Source organism: Acipenser ruthenus, chromosome 3 (assembly GCF_902713425.1).
Source record: "Acipenser ruthenus chromosome 3, fAciRut3.2 maternal haplotype, whole genome shotgun sequence".
Lineage (NCBI taxonomy): Eukaryota > Metazoa > Chordata > Actinopteri > Acipenseriformes > Acipenseridae > Acipenser > Acipenser ruthenus.
The window spans coordinates 54,633,009-54,654,297 of record NC_081191.1 but is presented as its reverse complement, the minus strand read 5'-3'; the positions used below and the strand labels follow the sequence as shown (position 1 = coordinate 54,654,297).

General features: G+C 40.7%; 1 protein-coding gene across 5 annotated transcripts in view; it reads right to left on the bottom strand.

The window, feature by feature from the left end:
* Nucleotides 1-21,289, bottom strand: part of si:ch73-173p19.2 (V-type proton ATPase 116 kDa subunit a 1) — a 233,250-nt gene that overhangs the window by 75,089 nt on the left and 136,872 nt on the right. For all 5 annotated transcript variants that reach the window (XR_009319820.1, XM_059013885.1, XM_059013891.1 and 2 more), the window contains 4 exons: nucleotides 15,131-15,264; nucleotides 9,662-9,822; nucleotides 9,479-9,572; nucleotides 6,404-6,522 (listed from right to left, as the gene is read on the bottom strand). Coding sequence is in view for 4 of the 5 variants with exons in the window: in XM_059013885.1 (XP_058869868.1) it covers nucleotides 6,404-6,522; nucleotides 9,479-9,572; nucleotides 9,662-9,822; nucleotides 15,131-15,264 (508 nt within the window). In the remaining variant the exon portion in view is untranslated. The remainder of the gene's footprint in view (nucleotides 1-6,403; nucleotides 6,523-9,478; nucleotides 9,573-9,661; nucleotides 9,823-15,130; nucleotides 15,265-21,289) is intronic.

The window sequence follows — 21,289 nt, the reverse complement described above, 5'->3', positions numbered from 1 at the left end:
GGTTTATTATCAGATGAGCAAAAGCAACTTAACAACGTAGATAAATAAACTTAGAAAAAAAATATTTTACAGAAGCGCACAGCACAACAAGTTATATATTTTTTGACAAAAGGGTATTCCTTTACCTTGAGTCTAAGGCTGTTCACAATCAACACAGATAATGTGCTTCTCCACGCCACCTTTCTGCATGGCACAGCTGTCCGAAGTTTTATTTTTATTGCACTTGCCAACCTGGCATTGGCGTCTCTTGCGGCTCTCAGCAGGGTAGCCAGTTTCAACTGTGGGTACACTCTTGGCAGTCTCCCTCTGTTCCAAATCCTTCTTGCGAAGTTGTTGTTCTAACTGTAAAATATATGCTCTCCTTGGTAAATTCTTCTCCATGCATTCTTTGTAAGGTACCCAGGAGTTGATGGCTGCTAGGTCCAATACATTGTAAAACACCTGCAGGCCACCGTCGGGAGCCAGCTTTCACGGAATACTTCCGTGCCATCTAATCCAAACATACAGGGCAGCAGTGTGGAGTAGTGGTTAGGGCTCTGGACTCTTGATCGGAGGGTCGTGGGTTCAATCCCCGGGTGGGGACAGTGCTGCTGTACCCTTGAGCAAGGTACTTTACCTACATTGCTCCAGTAAAAACCCAACTGTATAAATGGGTAATTGTATGTAAAAATAATGTGATATCTTGTAACATTGTAAGTCGCCCTGGATAAGGGCGTCTGCTAAGAAATTAATAATAATCAATTTCATATTTTGTTACGTTGTAAAACTCCACGGTCTCTGGTATTTATTTTCACTAGTCCCGATGCTAATTGACTGACCAAAGCAGTGCAGCTGGCAAGCAGGTGCCAGCCTTGAAAAGGCTGATTGAAAACAATAGACTGTCAGTCATTCACTCAGGCAGAGAGTAGAGACTAATCTGATTACAGCTAAACACATTGTGGACTGGTAAATAAAAATAATAAAGTAGAATACCGTTCTGTAATCAAAATACAATTGTTTTCTGTGTGGCTGTTAATGTGACTGCTTCCGGGGCTTTTAGGTATAATGTATTATATCTTTTATTTTTGCACTCCCGCGTTTCATGCTTTGTGAGAATATTTAATACATACAGACAGAAAGGTACACGAACGCACAGCCCCATATGTGTTACACGACTGGAGAAAATTATATTTTAAAACCGAAAACCGCCAAAATGACCGCCGCAGGGTTTCTAGTGTTAAATACTGGTAGGTGTATGTCTTAGTATATGGGAAGATACACAGCACAGATTGAAAAAACATAATATGTAGAGGGTGTATACTTGTGACAGGATGGCAAAGCGTTATTGAGACTCAGAGACAGTAACTGCAGTTTTAAGCGCTGGGGCCCGCATTTATTAAACAAACGTAAATCAAAACACTGCTCACACAGCGAAATAAAAACGTCAAACAAAACAAATCACTAACACAGACATCCCGTCTTCGACTATCACTGTGAGTTTTATTTTAAATACAGGAGTGTTTGTCTCTCTCCATGTGGGTGGGAGCAGTTGGTAGTCTACCTCTGGTGGTGAAGGCGGGAGCAGCAGGTAGTCTCCCTCATGCAGTGGTGCAGGAGCAGCAGGCAGTCTCCCTCTAGTGGTGGAGGCAGGAGCAGCAGGTAGTCTCTCTCTGGCGCTGGAGGTGGGAGCAGCAGGTAGTCTCTCTCTGGCGCTGGAGGTGGGAGCAGCAGGTAGTCTCTCTCTGGCGGTGGAGGCAGGAGCAGCAGGTAGTCTCTCTCTGGTGGTGGAGGCAGGAGCAGCAGGTAGTCTCCCTTGGTCTCTGGAGACTGGTGCGGCTCTCTCTCGGTCACTGGAGACTGGTGCGGCTCTCAATCGGTTGTTGGTGCGGCTCTCCCTTGGTCGCTGGATGCTCAGGCTCCCCCCTTCTATTGCTGAATGCTCAGGTATGTGGCACGGCAGGGCCCTGCTTGTAAATAGTGTTTGTTTGGTGTGTTGCTGGCGTGGTTGGCTGGGGTTAATTCCCATCCCTGCCAAATACACGTGAGAATGTGGCTGTTCCCAAATTAGGTAATTGGTGCTAATTGGGAACAGCCAGATATAAAAAGGGAGCTAGAAACTCCATTAAGAGGGAGGTTTTTGCTGCCACACGGAGAGAGACAATGAGACAAACGAAGACGGGTGAGGAATTTTCTTTTGTGGATGTCTGTGTTTGTAACTTGTTTTGTTTGACCTTTTTATTTTGCTCTGTGAGCAGTGTTTTAATTTACTTTTGTTTAATAAATGTGCGACCTTTTTATTTTGCTCTGTGAGCAGTGTTTTAATTTACTTTTGTTTAATAAATGTGCGACCTTTTTATTTTGCTCTGTGAGCAGTGTTTTAATTTACTTTTGTATAATAAATGTGCGCCCCAGCGCTTAAACCCGCAGTTACTATCTCAATAACGCTTTGCCATCCTGTCTCACATGTCTTTGAAAACAGACAGGCTTACACAGCACAATGAAAACTTGGCATGACACAGCAAATAGGCTATGGTCTAGCCTTTCTACTAAAAAGGAATATAAGGAAGGGGCCATTTTTTCAGTCCCACCAACCACCTATCCAGCCACCTGCTAAGTTTTATATAAAATAGCAATAAACAAAGAGCAATTTTGAAGGTTAATACTTGTGACATGGCATTATGGACCATTACATTTAATAGGTTTAGGCTCTGCAAAGCATTAACAGCACACTTTAAACAAATTACTCTTTTCTTTTGGTTAAGACCCCTTATAATTTGAACCACATTTTCAGGTAGGACTAACGAGAGTTAAAGCTATCTCTTCCAAGGTTAATATGCTGCAGTGAATTTACATTACAAGTTAATGCCACTGTTGAAACCATTGTCCTCATAATTATGCTAATTAACATTCTAGGGTTGGGAAATGCATTTTGCTGAACAGTTGGTGTCACCATTACCTTGAGAAATGTGCCCACCCCCCATTTATGTTAGAAAACAGGTAATTTGCCTACCAATTACAGCACTTAACTCTTTAGTGTTACTATATAGTATACAATGTGCTTGCTTGTATCAACAGCTACAGTGCCTATAGAAAGTATACACCACCTTTCAAAATGTTCACTTTTTAGCCTTATAGCCTGGAATTAAAATGCATTAAAATCGTTTTTTTCATTTATCTACACATCCTACCCCACAAATTCCAAGTGAAAAAAATATTCTAGAAATTTGTAGAAAATTAATTAGAAATAAAAACTGAAATAGCTTGGTTGGATAAGTGTCCACCCCCCTTGTAATAGCAATCCTAAATTAACTCAGGTGTAACCAATCGCCTTCAAAATCACACACCAAGTTAAGTGGCCTCCACCTGTGTTAAATTGTAGTGATTCACATGATTTCAGGATAAATTCAGCAGTTCCTGTAGGTTCCCTCTGCTGTGTAGTGCATTTCAAAGCAAAGACTCAACCATGAGCACCAAGGCACTTTCAAAAGAACTCCGAGACAAAGTTGTTGAAAGGCACAGATCAGGGGATGGGTATAAAAAATATCCTTGAATATCCCTTGGAGCATGGTAAAGACGGTTATTAAGAAGTGGAAAGTGTATGGCACCACCAAGACCCTGCCTAGATCAGACCGTCTCTCCAAACTGGATGACCGAGCTAGAAGGAGACTGACCATAGAGGCTACCAAGAGGCCAATGGCAACTTTGCAAGAGCTAAAGGCTTATGGTCAAGACTGGTCAAAGTGTGCATGTGACAACAATATCCCAAGCACTCCACAAATCTGGCCTGTATGGTAGGGTGGCAAGAAGGAAGCCATTACTCAAGAAAGCCCACCTTGAATCCCGTTTGAAGTATGCAAAAAAAAAACTCAGGAGATTCTGTAGTCATGTGGTAAAAAGTTTTGTAGTTTGAACAAACTAAAATGGAACTTTTTGGCCTAAATGCAAAGCGTTATGTTTGGCGCAAACACAGTGCATCACCCAAAGAACACCATCCCTACTGTGAAGCATGGTGGTGACAGCATCATGTTATGGGGATGTTTCTCATCAGCAGGGACTGGGGCACTGTGGCGGAGTGTCCCGCCCCTATATATTTATTTATTATTATTTATATTATTGTTTGCGGTGCGGATAACAGCGCCGCATATTTCTTATTGTTTTTATATTTAAAAACCTTGTGAGGATGCGTGGCTGATCAGCTACTGATTATTTAACTAGCTGACAGTCACGCATCCTTACTAAACTCGTGCAGACTGTGGCCGAGGGGTAATAAGATAATTAACAGCTAGTTTACCCCTCGGCCAGAGTATAAGAACCTGCAGCTGTCCGTGCTGCGGGGTTGAGTGTAGAGAGGAGAGTACGGGGAGCGGAGAGAGAGAGCAAGGAGAATATAACAAACAATTGCTATATTTAGATATACTTGTTTCTGTTTATTTGTTTGGCCAACATGCCCTTTGGTTTCTGTTTTGTTGTTTTGTTCAAATCGTTTGTTTTGTATTATTATTTATTAAATATGTTGACCGCAGTAGCATTCAGTTTCACCCGCCCATCCACTATTTTGGTTCAGTTACTTCCTGGTCTGTGACGTCACCACACCTCACCACTGCAAGCCATCCTGCCACAGGCACTTGTCAGGATAGAAGGGAAAATGAATGGAGCAAAGTACAGAGAAGTCCTTGAGGAAAACCTGCTACCCTCTGCAAGAAAGCTGAAACTGGGATGGAAGTTCACCTTTCAGCATGACAACAACCCAAAGCACACAGCCAAAGCTACACTGGAGTGGCTAAGGAACAAAAAGGTAACTGTCCTTGAGTGGCCCAGTCAGAGCCCTGACCTAAATCCAATCAAAAATTTGTGGCATGACTTGAAGATTGCTGTCCATCAACGCTCCCCAAGGACCTTGACAGAGCTTGAACAGTTTTGTAAAGAAGAATGGTCAAATATTGCCAAATCTAGGTGTGCAAAGTTGGTAGAAACCTATCACAACAGACTAACAACTGTAATTGCTGCCAAAGGTGCTTCCACCAAGTATTAACTCAGGGGGGTGGAGACTTATCCAAGTATGATCTTTTAGTTTTGAAGTTATTTTTTATTTTTTATTTTTTTTTTATAAATTTAGTCATTGCCAATTATTTTTATTATTTTCTCCCAATTTAGAATGGCCAATTATTTTTTAAGCTGAGCTCACCGCTACCACCCCTGCGCTGACTCGGGAGGGCAAAGATGAACACACGGTGTCCTCTGAAGCATGTGCCGTCAGCCAACTGCTTTTTTTCACACTGCGGACTCACCATGCAGCCACCCAAGAGATACAGCGTCGAAGGACAACGCAGCTCTCGGGCAGTTTACAGGCAAGCCCGCAGGCGCCCGGCCAGACTACAGGGGTCGCTGGTGCGCGATGAGCCGTGGACACCCTGGCCGACCTAACCCTCCCTCCCACCGGGTGTCGCTTGGCCAATTGTGGGCCCCCCCTTGGAGCTCAAGTCCACGGTCGGCTGTGGAATAGCCTGGACTTGAACTCGCGACGTCCAGACTATACAGCGTATCCTGCACTCCACGTGGAGTGCCTTTACTGGATGCGCCACTCAGGAGCCCCAAGTTTTGTATTTTTAATATATATATATATTTTGTCTCAATAAAAACTTTTTTCCTCTTAACAGTGTGGAGTATGGTGTGTAGATAAGTGGAAAAAAATCCTCATTTAAAATGCATGAAACTCTGAGGCACTGACACAACAAAATGTGAAAAAAGTTCAAGGGGGTGTAGACTTTCTATAGACACTGTATATAATGTATTATCTTGAAAACAAGATAGTTTATCTAACAAGATTTTCAAACGCAGTACACTTACAGAAATAATTTCTGCATTAGGTACAAGAGGGAGCCAAGTCCTAGCTAAAGAAGAAGTCGCACTGCGTTTAAAAATATGAAATACCAATAAATAAATAAAAACTGCCAATAAGTAAATGTATGTATTGAAAGGCTATAAGTTATGTTTTGAAATAAAAACATGTTATACTGTAGCACAAGTTCTCAGTTTCCAGGAAAGTCTTATACACTTATGCACTTCCTAGGTTCATTCACCTCTCTTCTTTGAGGCCCAAGCCAGTTATTAATGTTAGAATACAAAAAAAGTAAAATCCTCAGTACAAACTCCCCATGCACAGCAAGATAGGCTCAATCTACTTTGGGGACTGCTAATAAAAAATAAAAATCCAAATTCTGTCAGGCCAGTTTCACTATACTATTACGTGAAATGATGCAACAGATAAAATATAAAATGTTGCTTTTTGGCATAGATTATTCTATCAATATTTATTTTGAAAGTTGAATAATGAAACAGCTAAAATAATAAATACATGCAAATGGCTCATGCACTAAAACTTAACAGGCTGTTCTTGAAAGCAGTTCAAAAGGAAGATACCTACATGTAATTTACTAGGCTTAGGATGACTCCAAACAGCATGTGAAGAACTCCCACAATCACAGACATCTTCATTTTGTAAGAGTTTAAGAAGGTTAATTTATTTGATGCAATATTCCAAATCTGTAAAAAAAAAAAAAAAAAAAAGTTTATATTATTTTGCTCCAATTACTGAACTTCTGGAACCAACCCCCTTTTTGTTTCCATAGTAACGTGCACAAGCCACTTTAAAAGCAAATAGATGTTTTTTTTTTCTTAATCAACTTCACATAGTACGTTGACAACAAGGGACAAAGGGAGCGTCTAGGTGTCTGTGCAGCCCTACGGTCCATACGGACATTCAAAATAACGTGACAGTTTTTAAAAATGTTGCTGTGCTGCCGGAGAGCTACACTGCTGCAGGCCATTGATAAGGCTGTATCTTTATCATGGTTATCACAGATTTCACGATTTCCGTTAAATGTACCCATTGCCCTGTAATATTTAGTTCCCTGTGCAAATTCCCTTTTCTGAAAGAATAATGAAAATATACACATGACAGAGTAACTGAAAAATAAAGAAATGTGTTTACTTCCCTGGAATTTTATATAGTTATCTTCCCTGGCATTTGAATAATAATAGTTATATTTTCTTATTATTATTTCTTAGCAGATGCCCTTATCCAGGGCGACTTACAATTGTTACAAGTTATCACATTATTTTTACATACAATTACCCATTTATACAGTGGGGGTTTTAGTGGAGCAACGGTAAAGTGGTAAAGTACAGCAGCAGTGTTCCCCACCTGGGATTGAACCCACGACCCTCCGGTCAAGAATCCAGAGCCCTAACCACTACTCGACACCACTGAGCCACCCTGCTATTGATATATGTCATGGCCATCACATTGTTCTTCATACTGATAGCTCTAATTTAGAATTTAGAGCCGTGGCCATGTTCTTGGTATTGTTCTAGTGTAATCCTTGCTTCCACAAAACAAGCAGTAAACCTTTGTCAAAATACATTCTTTGTCATGTAACGATACAAGGGTCTGTAAAAAAATATATTGAGGCAATAGGTTTTTGCAGTATTGGTTTTGTGGAGATGTTTGGACCATGATCCTGTTTGTTCTTCCAGAGGAAGCTGCTCTTCATTTAGATGTGACCTCCAACATTAGTCAGAGATCATCCAATTCTAGGCTTTGGAGGATCACGGGAGATACAGTTTCATATGAGGTGAAGAGAGAACTACTTTATATTTGGGGAAAAGCAAGCACTATATTTGGCAGGCTGGTTAACCAATAATTAAGGGGGTGTAGCCTTGCACCAATAATTACTGCAAGCTTCCAACTTAAAAGGTAAAATAAAAAGCAGGATGCTACATAATGTTGATATTCTTGAATCCAATACTCAGCCTTGTTTTTTCATGTCATAATAAGTAAACTGTTGCATCTTTAAAGGTTCTTTTGTTTTGTTTTGTTTATTTGGGATGTCCTGTCCAATTTGATACTTTGAAACAGTCATCACTGAAGGTACATTAGCCTGTGGGTATCCAAGTGCCTACTAGTGTTGTAGTTTATGTCACTTAAATCATTTAAACGAGAAACACACAGCCAAAAACAGAAAACATTATCTTTACTAAACATTGTTCTCATTTTATTTCTCTATTTGCATTCACATAAAAAACATGAAATATTAAAAACTGTACAAGTGAAGGTCCCCTACGCTGTAAAGAATTGTACATTCCAATCTGCTATTGACATGGCATAACCATGAATTAACCGAATTTGTAAAATATAAAATAAAGTAACGAGGGAGCACTGTATAAAGGAAAGTACTGTACTAAGATTTTAAAGAAATCTCTTACTGTACTGTAATACAATCCTCAAGAGTTGTTTTGCTGTTGATTTTTTTTGTTTTCAATACTTCACTTTGATTTTGACATTTTGAGGTAAAGCTCACATTTCTCTAACTCTATTTACCGCACTTCAGGTAATAGGACCTGTAACAGGGCGAGGAGCCCTGTACATGATTATTTGTTTATTTTTAGAACGGGATACCCCTCTGCCCCTGTGCAGTTTATTATTTTGTATTTGTTTTGTTGTATTATTTATTTATTTATGAATGTGACAGCGAAGCCATTAGTTTTTGTTATTGTTTTCATTTAAATGTGTTCTGGCAGAGGCAAGGTCGGCAGCTCGTCCTCTGCCAGTAGTATTTAAAAACCTTGTGGTAATGTGTGGCTGTTGGCTAGTGTGTTGTTAAACTAGCCAGCAGTCACACGTAATTAATAAACTCGTGCAGATTGTGGTATATCAACCTGCAGCGCTCTCAGTTCATGGTGGGTGTTCAGAGGAGAGTACGGGAGAGCGAGAGGAGAAAGGAGAAAAGTTAACATAAATTATACAGGATCAGTAACAGCATCGGCCCAGCCTGACCTGTGTGTTTTGTGTTTGTGATTTGTTTTTGTTTATCTTTTTTATTTTGCTCTGTGAGCAGTGTGTTTTTTTGTTAAACCTTTTATTTTTGTTATTGTTTAAATAAACAGCGCACGCTGCGCCTTTTGCCCTGCGGTACTGCATTTGTTTTCTTCCTGCATCTGGCCTGACGTCACCACTCAGCCATCCCTGTCACAGGACCATACATGGTTTTCTGATCCATATTATGAGTAGCCTGGAGGATAAAGTACTAACATCAAACCTAAAGCTATAATAGGATACATCTGTAAAAACAGTGTGTAGTCTGCTGCTGTGCTAATGAGGGGTATGAAAATGTATTTTAAAAGGTTATATCAGTATGTTTTTTTAAGAAACAAACTAGCTAACTAGCTAAAATAAGACTACAATTTTTGTTTTCATTTCCACACTGACTTAAAACAGAGTAAGCTCCGGGAACTACCTACTTGTCCTTGTAGAAGCAGCACGTTACATCAATTACTGACATTTTGACATCTTCAGAAAGTCTAAAGAGACACTTCTGCTTTAAAAAAAAATAATATATTTTATAGACATCTGGCTGCTTTAAGAACCACAGAAGATACATATAAACTATTGATTCTTGTTGCTAAACTGAAACCACTTAGTTCTGGTATAGCTACTCACAGGGTCAATGCCAAATGGATAAGGATATCCTGAAAAGACCCCTGGGACAGCAGGATCCAGCTGCAGTACTGCAGAGTCGTGTAATGAGTGGTTGCTGAAATAAAATAATAAAAAAAGATTCCAAGTCTCTGTAAATTATTATTTTTCAGACAAGTTCAGTTATGAATTAATTATAGCACTTACCTCCAAGGTCCATTTGGCTTAAACATAGCTTTAACATTCCAGGCAGACCCAAATATATTGAATGTTTTGGAGAAGCAATCATTATAAATGAAGCCAGTATAGACTGAGAAAATCCCCATCAGAAGAACAATGTAACGACCATTGAATATAGTATCGATTAGCTGAAGAAAAATAGAAAAAGACATCAATCTAAATGTTTCTACTTCAATATAACTTTATACAACGGAACATGTGTAATGTGTGGAGTTCTGTGATGCTCTGCCATTATGGCTTTTGATCCAGGAGCTTGTCTACATAAGTAAGGTTTGAACCTAGCTTCTGTTCTGTTATACAAGCAATGAGGTAAAATGGGTTAGCAGTTAATGAGAACCTGAAATAAACATGTCTGGTAACTGATGAACATCAGCCAGTTTCTTTAGTTTTCTGCTCTGCTTTCAGACATTGCTTAGTATGAAAGGTGTTACATTATTTTATTTTGCATTATACATTCAAAGAAACTAGCACAGCAGTTCAGTGAAATGAAGCAATGTACCTTTCTGTACAGTTCAGATCTAATGTGCCAGTAAATGCATGGGAAACCAGTTCTTTATGAGACTGTTTGTTCTTCGTGGTGTTTCCTTAGGTAGGTAATTTTCCCTTGCACTGATAGAGTTTGAGATATCCTGTCAAGTAAAACACTGGCAGACTGTGGCTATAAAGCAAGAGCCCTTCAACACTAAGTGACTGTAATAACATTATTTAAATAGAAAATGACATCAGGCAGTTAAGAGCTGCTTTTTATATTGTCTGCTAAAATCGCCAAATGTAATTGAAAGCAGAGCTAATCCAAGTGCACAACAATCAGGTGATTGGCTGCAGCTCTGAGACAATGTCAAATTTTGTATTTATGCCAACAAGATTTAACACCAGGCTTGTCTGCATAGCACTCTCAAGCTCAGGCACAGTCCTGGTTTTTGTTTCTTTCCAGCAGTGAATGGAGGTGTCTAGAAGCTATCTCCAGAATTACTCTGCAGGAAAAGAAAGTTCATCCAGACTTCCACACTTACTGCCAGCCTCTGCTGCTCTGTGTGTCACTCTTAAAGCAGTTAAGGGGGCTCATTACTGATGCAAGTCTAGAACAAGTGTAAAAGTGTTTAATTAAATTAATTAAGCACTTTTACACTTTTAAATATATTGTTTTGCAATTATTACAAGTTGAATTTCTCTGTGTGGCAAAGTGGTAATTAGTAGAGCAGTTGCAGTAATCCAATAAGAAAAGACAACAAAGTATGGGTGAAATGGATTCTGTTTTTATTTATATCCAAACGGTCTGATGACCAGAGGGCTGGCAATACACAGGCGATACACAGTGATGTGTATTGCACAGTGGATAATAATGGGTTGCAGTCCTGTAAATAATAACAAATAACAGTCCAGTACATATACACACAAGACACAAACACGGTCACCAGTCCAAAGTGAGTGCTGTAGTGCCCAAGGTGAATTACAGTTTATTTGTGATATAAAGTGCAGGGTTGTCCGGGTTTAGTGCTGGCCGTGGGCAACAGTTCCAGATCGTATTAGCCGTCTAGTCTAACAAACAAACAAACAAACAAACAGTGCATTTCAGACAGACAGACAAAACAAACAAAACACTCACGGTTGTAATCACAAATACAGGTCCTTTCGGTTCTTAGCGTAACCATCACAAGGAACAGATCACATCACTACGTCCCCTTTATATACCATCAACCATGACCCCTTGGTTAACGAGTACACCCGCTCCTCCAATCCACGGATGCCATGCCGTTAACCTTCCGGGACAAAGAGAGAGTGAATTCTTGTTTTAGATCTCCCTTCCGACCGGTGAGGGCACTGGGGAGGAGGAGCAGGCAGAGCCGCGGTGCGCAACTTCACAGACCCAGTCGGGAAGCGCAGTGGCAATCACGCATTGGCTGACGGCGGTTGCCCTCGCTGACCAATGGGGACGGGACGGGGCGTACAAAAGGGGGCGTGGCCCGGGGTTCTGTTCCTTCTGGCAAGGTACAGTGCGTGTGAGAGAGAGAGAGAAAACATAAAGATCCAGACAGCCCAGATTTACGCCTCAGATACTGTGAGGCACTGAATCAATACAAACACACTCTAAGAAATAAAAAACAAGACCATATTAATAAACAACTCAGCGAAATTGAGGAGTCAATAAACCAAAATCATTTTTGGGAAACCTGGAACAACCTAAATTCAACAAAAAAAGAAGAATTGGCCATCCAAAATGGAAACATTTGGAAAAAACATTTTGAAAACCTTTACAAAGAAATACAAAACAAAGAACAAAAAACTCAAAATGCCATTTGTGAAAAACTAAAAAATTTAGAATCCTGTATTAAGGACAATCAGAACCCCCTCGACACCCCAATCACGGTGGAGGAGCTGAATGATAAACTCAAGGCCCTCAAATCAAAAAAAGCAAGTGGACCTGACAGCATCAACGCTGAGATGCTCAAACACAGCAGCCCCAAGCTGCAGGAGGCCCTGCTCAAACTCCTCAATCTTGTACTGAGAGCTGGGTATTTCCCTGAGACCTGGAACCAAGGGCTTATAACACCCATATATAAAAGTGGAGACAAATTCGACCCCAATAACTACCGGGGCATCTGTGTGAGCAGTAATCTGGGGAAGGTGTTCTGCAGTATCATTAACGCCCGGATACTGGCCTTCCTTACCGAACACAGTGTCCTGAGTAAGAGTCAGATTGGATTTCTACCAAAACACCGCACTTCTGATCATGTTTACACCCTACACACCCTAATCAATAAACACGTCCATCAAACTAATAAAGGAAAAATATTCGCTTGCTTTATAGACTTTAAAAAGGCATTTGATTCAATTTGGCATAAAGGACTATTTCTTAAACTTCTTCAAAGTGGTGTAGGGGGTAAAGTCTATGACATCATAAAATCGATGTACTCAGAAAATAAGTGTGGTGTGAAAATTGGCAACAAAAGAACAGAATTCTTCACACAAGGGCGTGGGGTGAGACAGGGCTGCAGTCTGAGCCCAACACTGTTCAACATATATATCAATGAGCTGGCCACAGTGTTGGAACGGTCTGCAGCCCCTGGCCTCACTCTACATGACACTGAAGTCAAGTTTCTGCTCTATGCAGATGACCTGGTCCTGCTGTCACCCACAGAGCAGGGGCTGCAGCAGAGCCTGGCACTGCTAGAGCAGTACTGTCAGACCTGGGCCCTGACAGTAAACATGAACAAGACCAGAGTCATGATATTCCAGAAGAAAGCCAGATCTCAGGGAAATAAGTACCACTTCACTCTAGGTAACACCACCCTAGAGCACACCAGCAGCTACACATACCTGGGTCTGACCATCAGTGCATCAGGGAGCTTTAACCTGACAGTGAATGCACTAAAGGAGAAAGCACGCAGGGCTTTTTATGCCATAAAGAGGAGGCTCTACAATATAAATCCCCCCGTCAAAATTTGGCTCAAAATTTTTGAAAGTGTAATTCAGCCAATTGCTCTCTATGGCAGTGAAGTGTGGGGTCCAATCACCAACCAGGACTACACAAAATGGGACAAACACCCCACAGAAACCCTGCATGCAGAGTTCTGTAAAAACATCATGAGATTACAAAGAAAAACACCAAACAATGCATGCAGGGCTGAATTAGGCCTTTATCCATTGATTATTAACATCCAAAAAAGAGCATTAAAATACTGGATTCATCTAAAAACTAGTGATCCAAACTCACTCCATCATAAAGCCCTGCAATACCAAGAGCTCAGCCCAGAAAAGAGTCCCCTCAGCCAGCTGGTCCTGAAGCTCACTGAGCTGAGCAACACTGACATCAGTCAGCTTCAGGACAGCACTGCAAAAACAATTCCAATTAGTGTAAACCAAATTATAAAACACCTGAAACACTCCTATCTGGACCATTGGGATACAAATACTAAAACACAAAACAAACTAGAGTGCTATCGGACCCTAAATAGAAATTACACCCTGGCAGAATACCTGGTAACTGTCAGAAACACAAAGCAGAGGCAGATCCTGACCAAATACCGGCTCAGTGACCACAACCTGGCCATTGAAAAAGGCCGACAGAGGCAAACCTGGCTGGCCAGGGAGAACAGGCACTGTGGTCACTGTGAGACAGGAGAGGTTGAGACAGAGATTCACTTCCTGACACACTGTGAAAAATATAAAAACATAAGGGACATTTTCTTCCCCAAATTCTGTGATTTAGTCCCAGAATTCCCAAAAATGTGTGATACCCAGAAGCTGTCAATCCTGCTGGGGGAAGACAAACACACAGCCAGACTGGCTGGTCAATACGTGGAGACCTGTCATAGCCTGAGGGACAGACCGTGAACACGTCACACTAGAGAGGGAAAAGAGAGAGGGAGGGAGAGAGGGATTCTGTTTAATATAGAAAGAGGGAGGGAGGGAGGGAGGGGGTATTGTATAATTATGGGAGGGGGGATTCTGTTTAATATAGAGGGGGGAAGGGGGTACTGTTTGATATAGAGGGGAAGGGAGGGATTCTGTTTACTGTATTAATATAGAAGGAGGAGGGATACTGTTAGTATTAAGAAAAATTATTTGTCTGTATATTTGAGTTGGTTATGCCATGTATGTGCTTTGGCAACACAATTATTTTTATTGTCATGCCAATAAAGCCAATTTGAATTGAATTGAGAGAGAGAGAGAGAGAGAGAGAGAGAGAGAGAGAGAGAGAGAGAGAGAGAGAGAAACGAGCAGGGAAACAGAGGAAGGGTTTTTGAAGACGGGTCGTCTTTGCTGTGTGGACTTTTGCTAACCCATCTGTTCTTTGTATTTTAGAGCACTAACGGGACGCTCCGGGATTACGACTGCGGAGCGACTACCCGGAAGTGCTGGTTTTGTTACCCCCCGTGTTTTTCCCGTTCCTGGATTACAAAAGGAAGACAGACTGTTTTTGTTGTTTGTTTATTTGGGACTGCAACCCCGTTTCTCTTTATGTTGTCGGGTTACACATCGTTGTGTACCCCGGCGCCCCTATTGTTTATTTGTCCCTATTATTTCTGAGTGCGTTTGGTAACCGGTTTTTAAGGAAATAAAACCCAAGCGCTTAATTGGAAAAGGACTGGAGTCTGTCATTTTACACCACACCATCGGTCAACCCTGTCACAACAGGACACTGTCCACTTTTGATATACACTGAACTCTGGAAGCACATAGCAGTCTTCACATTATTCAGAGAGAAAGCAGTACAGAACTAACTCTTAATTAAAATCCAGGTTGTTAAAGGACAGACAAAAACACTTGTTGTATGTGTACTTGGAGAAAACTGTCTCCTTTTGCTCAGTCTCGGACTTTATCCACTTGGAAGGCTTCTCACATGCTCAATGCACCAAAGTGATAGCTACTTTTTAAAGAATAGTACACAGCAACTGGTCAATATTAATGATATTAACACATAATAACTGATACCTCATTCTTCAGCTTTTTAAATTGTTGTTCTTGCGTAACCATCCACATAGCAAAGAGAGTCATGATAAGTCCATGTCCACAGTCTCCGAACATCACAGCGAACAGGAATGGGAAGGTGACAATGCTATATGGAGCTGGAGGTAGAAAAGTGAAATTGCTTCTGTAGTGGCATAAAATGGAAAATACATTAATTCCAAATGAGTAGAAAGAAAGCAAAAAGCATAACCCACTGAAACTCCTCACTGAGAAAATAATGTCTTACAACATAGAAATAGTCATGGAGGTGGGGTCCAAACTTTGATTTTATACCACAATCATGTCAACTCTCAGCATTTTTCAGGAAACAATTTAGTTTGCATAATAAAACTTAATGGAGCTCATCCAATTTAGTTGACAGTGCAAATCAACAGATTGTGTTTTCATCCGGCTGTGATTCAATCTCTTGCAAATGATCATAGACTATAGGCCTGTTGTCCAGACTAATTTGCTGTAGTTTTCACCTCATTTGTTTCTCATCTCTCTTCATTTACGTATTTATTCAGGGCAATCCAAGAGATGAAAAAATGTGCCGGAAGCAATTGCTTTGCACAGGCTGCTGGTTGTCATATTAATCTGTTTCAGCATACACAGTGCAATTTTTCAATGTGGGTCTAGATTCAGACAAAAAGTGCTGTTTTCAAACATGGACCTTCAACTTCTAAAATGAATTGTTATTTTATGATACAGGTTTTTATATTTTACAAGAACACTCTGCTCAGATTGTTAAAATGGGAAAATGCCCTGTGTGGAACCAGGACGACATATCAATAGTTATGAAACTTGCCAAGTACTTTTTTTTTAGCAATTGAACATATCAAAATTAGGGATTTATGGAGATGCCTTTCCCTCCATTTGTAGGTATCTTATGATTTTTACATGTACATATGGTAATGTCATTGTTGCATCCTCCTCTGGGGATGAAATATCAGATTCTGGTGATATACAGGGGTGCCTCTCTGTCCGAGATATATTGGGGGGGGGGGGGGGGGGCGTCTGTGCCTCTGTCCATCTGTTTGTCATAATTAAATTGTTGCATACTATTGGAGATCTGCTTTTTGTCAACTTGATGGCTTCCAAGGCATTATTTTTCCTATCTGTGTTCCATAGTTCTACAGTAACCATCTGCACTCTAAAATTGTCCAAAATGCTTGTAAAATCCAATATGGCTGCCAAATCATGTGACCAATCAACTTCATTCTTTCGTTGACATTAATTTCCCATAGTCATTTACTAGTGTATGAAGTTTCATCACTCTACCACATTGTACCATAGAGAAACACTGCAATATATGCAAATTGACCATAGCTGAAATTTGATTGGCTCGCGGCAGCCATGTTTTCTATGTAGCGACTTGCTTTGAACAAACTTGATAGACAACCTTGCCAAGGCCATGTATGCAAAGTTTTGATTCAAATCGGCATAAACATTTCAGAGAAGTCGTCGTTTGAATATTTTCGACAAATCCAGTATGGCCACTAAACGATGTGACCCATCGACTCTTGAACAACCATAAATCTAGGCCATGAGGGGAGTAAATGCACCAAGTTTCAGATCTTTGCTGTAAACCGTTTAGCAGAAGATTATTTAAAATTGGCCAAAATTCTTCAAAAAATCCAATGTGGCTGCCAAACCATGTGATCTATGACCTTCGTTTTCGCTGTGACACAACTTCCCATTGACCTCTACCACAGTACCAAGTTTCGTAACCTTTCGTGCAACTATGTTGATTTTATGCAACTTTTAAGTTTTCTCGGTGGAAGGAAAAAATAAATAAAAAAGTTGCAAGCAACTTCCAAAGCATTCTTGTTCCTATCTGTGTTCCATAGTAATCATGACCCTACGTGCACTTTGTAAGGAGTTATAAGCAACTTTTACAACTGACCTTTAGGGAAAGGTCAGATGTCACAGGCAAGGACATATTTTGATAGAGCATATGTGGTTTCCTATATGTGTTCCATAGGAACCATGACCCTATCTGCACTCTGTAAGGAGTTATAGAGATGTGAACCTTGGTGCAATAGACTACCCTCATGGCAAACATTTGTGGTTGTTCAGCAGTGTGGAGTAGTGGTTAGGGGTCTGGACTCTTGACCGGAGGGTTGTGGGTTCAATCCCTGGTAGGGGACACTGCTGCTGTACCCTTGAGCAAGGTACTTTACCTAAATTGCTCCAGTGTATAAATGGGTAATTGTATGTAAAAATAATGTGATATCTTGTAATAATTGTAAGTCGCCCTGGATAAGGGCGTCTGCTAAGAAATAAATAATAATAATAATAATAATGTTCAAGAGAAGTCGATTGGTCACATGGTTCAGTGGCCATATTGGATTTGTCAAAAATATTCTAACATCTTCTCTGAAACCGTTACGCTGATTTAAATGAAACTTTGCATACAGAGCCTTGGCAAGGTTCTCTGTAAAGTTTTTTGTCAAGGCAAGTCGCTACATAAAAAAAACATGGCTGCCTCAAGCCAATCATATTTCAGCTGTGGTCAATTTGCACATATTTGCATATATTGCAGTATTTATCTAAGGTAGAATGTTGTAGACTCATGCATCTTCACAGAGTAGTGGAGGCCTATGGGAATTAATGTACTGTATGCTATATTAAAAAAATACCTTGATCCTGACCTCTCATTAAGGTCAAATGTAAAACTAACTTATAACTCCTTAGAGTGCAGATACTGGTTACTGTTAAACACATATATGAACCCATATATGCTCTACCAAAAAATATCTTTGACTGTGACCTTTGACCGCTCCTTAAGGTCAAATGCAAAAGTGGCCTATAACTGCTTAGATAGTGCATGTAGGCTCATGGTTACTATGGAACACAGATAGGCACAATACCTTGGAAGCCGTCAAGTTGCTTGCAACTTCTAGTTTTATTTATTATTATAAATTTGAAAATCTGGTCATCCTACTGATAGCTCTAATTTACAATTGACAGGATTGGCGGAAGATGTACATACTTGTTTAGAGGATTTTTTTTATTATGAACACTGTTATACTATATGTACTGTATGACTACTGGTGTTTCCCTTTCAAGTATGAAATGTAACCGAAAGGGATATATTTGTTATAGCCCGAATTACCTGAGCACTTATATGAAAGCTGCTCCTTAAGAGCCCTGTATGCATCAGGCGTCGTCTCTGCCCCCAGAAGAATAAAGACGACTGATGCATACGACTCAGCGCCATTTTTCTTTCAGCCTGCCTGAGTAAAGTGAGCCCTGACTGTAGTCAAAACTACAGAGATAAGTTGATATATTCACTTTTTTCAAAATTGAAATGATTTTTTATCATCAGAATCATAGAATAATTTTTTCTTAGCCTAGGTTCTGATTAAGTCCCCTCCGCTAGCGGGGTTAGGTACGCCGTGGATAAGTTTGTGAAAGAACTGAATGCCTGAAGCAGCTACTTTGATTGAAGACACCTTTTTGTGGCTATTTCTAAGGAAGATGAAGAATGAAGTGATTATTGGGGTAGAAAATTAGGAGAAAGTAATGTTAAATGTAGCGTAATAGTTTTTGAAGCAGTTCCAGGAAGGCCAGTAGGTTTGGAGTGTCCAGGGTGAGTTGCCAAGGAGCCTGGTTTCCTGGGCTTGAAGAATAAGGGGTTAGAGAGAGTGGGTTACAGGAATATGAGGTCCGAATAGGGAGGGATCGGAACTGGAGAGGGTCTGCTTCAGGAGCTAAGGATCTGCGAGAAAGAGCATGAGCAATTTAATTTAAATAATCTAGTATGTGATTTGAACTTAGGATGAACTGATTACACACTGTAAACCAAGTAATTCTCCTAGGAATTTTCATGATTTGTGGAGAATAACAGCCTTTGTTAATGATCTGTACAGTTGTGGAATTATCTGAATGGATTAGAATTGACTTTTTTTGCCCATTTGGAACCCCAGAGGGAAACTGCTACAGCAACTGGATACATTTCAAACAATGCAATGGACTGGTCGGAGACGGAATCTAACTCTTTGGGCCGGGGGCAGCAAACCATTTCCCCTTAAAATAACCTCCAAAACTGTGAGAAGGAGAAGTGTCTGCAAAAAGCTGTAGATCTTCGGGTAAAAGCCAACAGTTATCATAAAAGAAAGTTATTCCGTTCAACTCACTTAGGAGAAGTTTCCAGAGGCATAATTCTTCGGAACAGAAAGAGTTTGGAGAAATTCCGAGAAAAAGGGAGTTGACGGAGAAAGTGAGTTGGAGTAGGTAGGAAATGAAAGAACAACGCTGTGCGACGATTCACATTGCGTAGTTGAGGTGACCAAGGAGAGATAGGAGGTCACATTTAGTGCGCGGGGCTCCAGAAATAAAAGAAGAAATGACAGTGACGATGCGGTTGATTTTTTCCTGGGGCTGCGAAGCTTTGAAGGAATCAGAATCGAGGTTGACACCCAGAAGTTCAATGGATGTGGAGCGGCCAGAGTTTTTCTCCTTGGCTAAGGGGATCCCTAACTTAGAAAAAACAGATTTGAAAGTGGATATGTTTTGTGCGGGTGGGACATATGAAAAATCAATTAGAAGGAAATCATCCAAAAGATGGAGGAACGGAATACGTTAGTTATTTAGGAGGAGTTTTAGCTGGGAGATGAGTGGAGGAAGAGGCAGACTGAGTGAGAGAGCAGGCTATAGTGGAGTGAGAAGTAGAACCACATATAGAACATGACAGGAGTTGTAAGCCCATGAAAAAATGTGAAAAGAAAGATCCTGGTCTAAAAGCACCTCAGTACAGGCGCTGATTCCACTGCTGGAGGCGTGCATTGGCTTTTAGTAGAAAAAGCTTTATGGTAATTATAACAAGTGGAACCTCCAAAATGGGTGGAAAGATAGAGGATGATGGATAAATAGTCATCTAGTTCATGGCGGTGACCAGGGTAGACTTCACAAATAATGTCTCTGTAATGGCTGAAAGGCAAATAAATTCGGAAATTGTAAGTGTTTTAAATAACCGGGGTTCTGATGATTTTAAAGTGACAGAAAGATCGCCACAATCAACGGTCCTGTTGCAAACAGAGTTAAGTGTGTTAGTGAGTAAAGAGACAAGGTTAATATCTGCAGAGAGAGAGAGACGGGCTTTGGGTTTAAGAAAAGTGCATTGTCGGAAGGAGGCAGAGGAACAGCTGAGAGAAAACCTGTGTGAGGGAGCAGGGCATGAGAGGAGAAAGATTGAAGGACTAAGGAAGGCTGTTGAACAGAGGACAGAATAGTGGGGGGGGGCTACAGGGGCCTGTTGGACGCCCACAGTGGACAGAAATGGAGGGACAGGGGCTGTGAAGGACAAAAGGACACCCACAGAGGACAGACAAGAGGGAAGGAGTGTGGTGGAGGCCTGTTGGATGCCCGCTGACAAAAACTGAACATTTTGAACACCTGATGAACCTTATAGGGAGGGTAGGACATCTGTTTAACCCTTTGCGGTCCATTTATTAATCGCACGTCAGGTCTAATTAATTTTCACACGCGCAGTTAATTTTAGACGCGCTGTTTAAAAGTATTTTTTTCCACAGTCAAACGGGTTTAAATGGCCCTGCATATCAACAAAGCACTCACTAGGCATCTCCAGCCCCGCCCCACCCTTTCGTTCGCTATAGCTTTCACTTATGTAAGAAATGAATAATAATAATAATAGTCGTACATACCAATTGATCATCTCCTGATCACTCGTTTTATCACCAAACTCCTCAATAATGCGATCCAAGTCATTATTTTATTACTATAACATCTCAAAAAAGCTCTGCAAATGTCTGTGTTCTCTGTGCGCTGATTCAGTCAGCCAGCTTGTTTACTTCAGACCGCCCCCGTTATCTGATACCAGATACCATGTATGACTATTCATGACATAGGCCTTTTTTTTTTTTTTTTTTTTTTTTTTCGACTTGTCTCGGCTCCTGTCGCTCCCACTCAGCAATTGAATGGTTTTCTCGGCTTTTTCCGGAGAAAAAACGACTAGAAACCCGTTTTTTGCATTGCTATAATGATGTCGGACCCAGTCCGACAAAGGACCTGTGAGGAATAATTGCAATGTCGGACCCAGTTCGACAATGGACCGCAAAGGGTTAAAGAGGGGCCAAAACTGTTTACTACTGGGATTCACAGAGGCTGATAAAACCACAG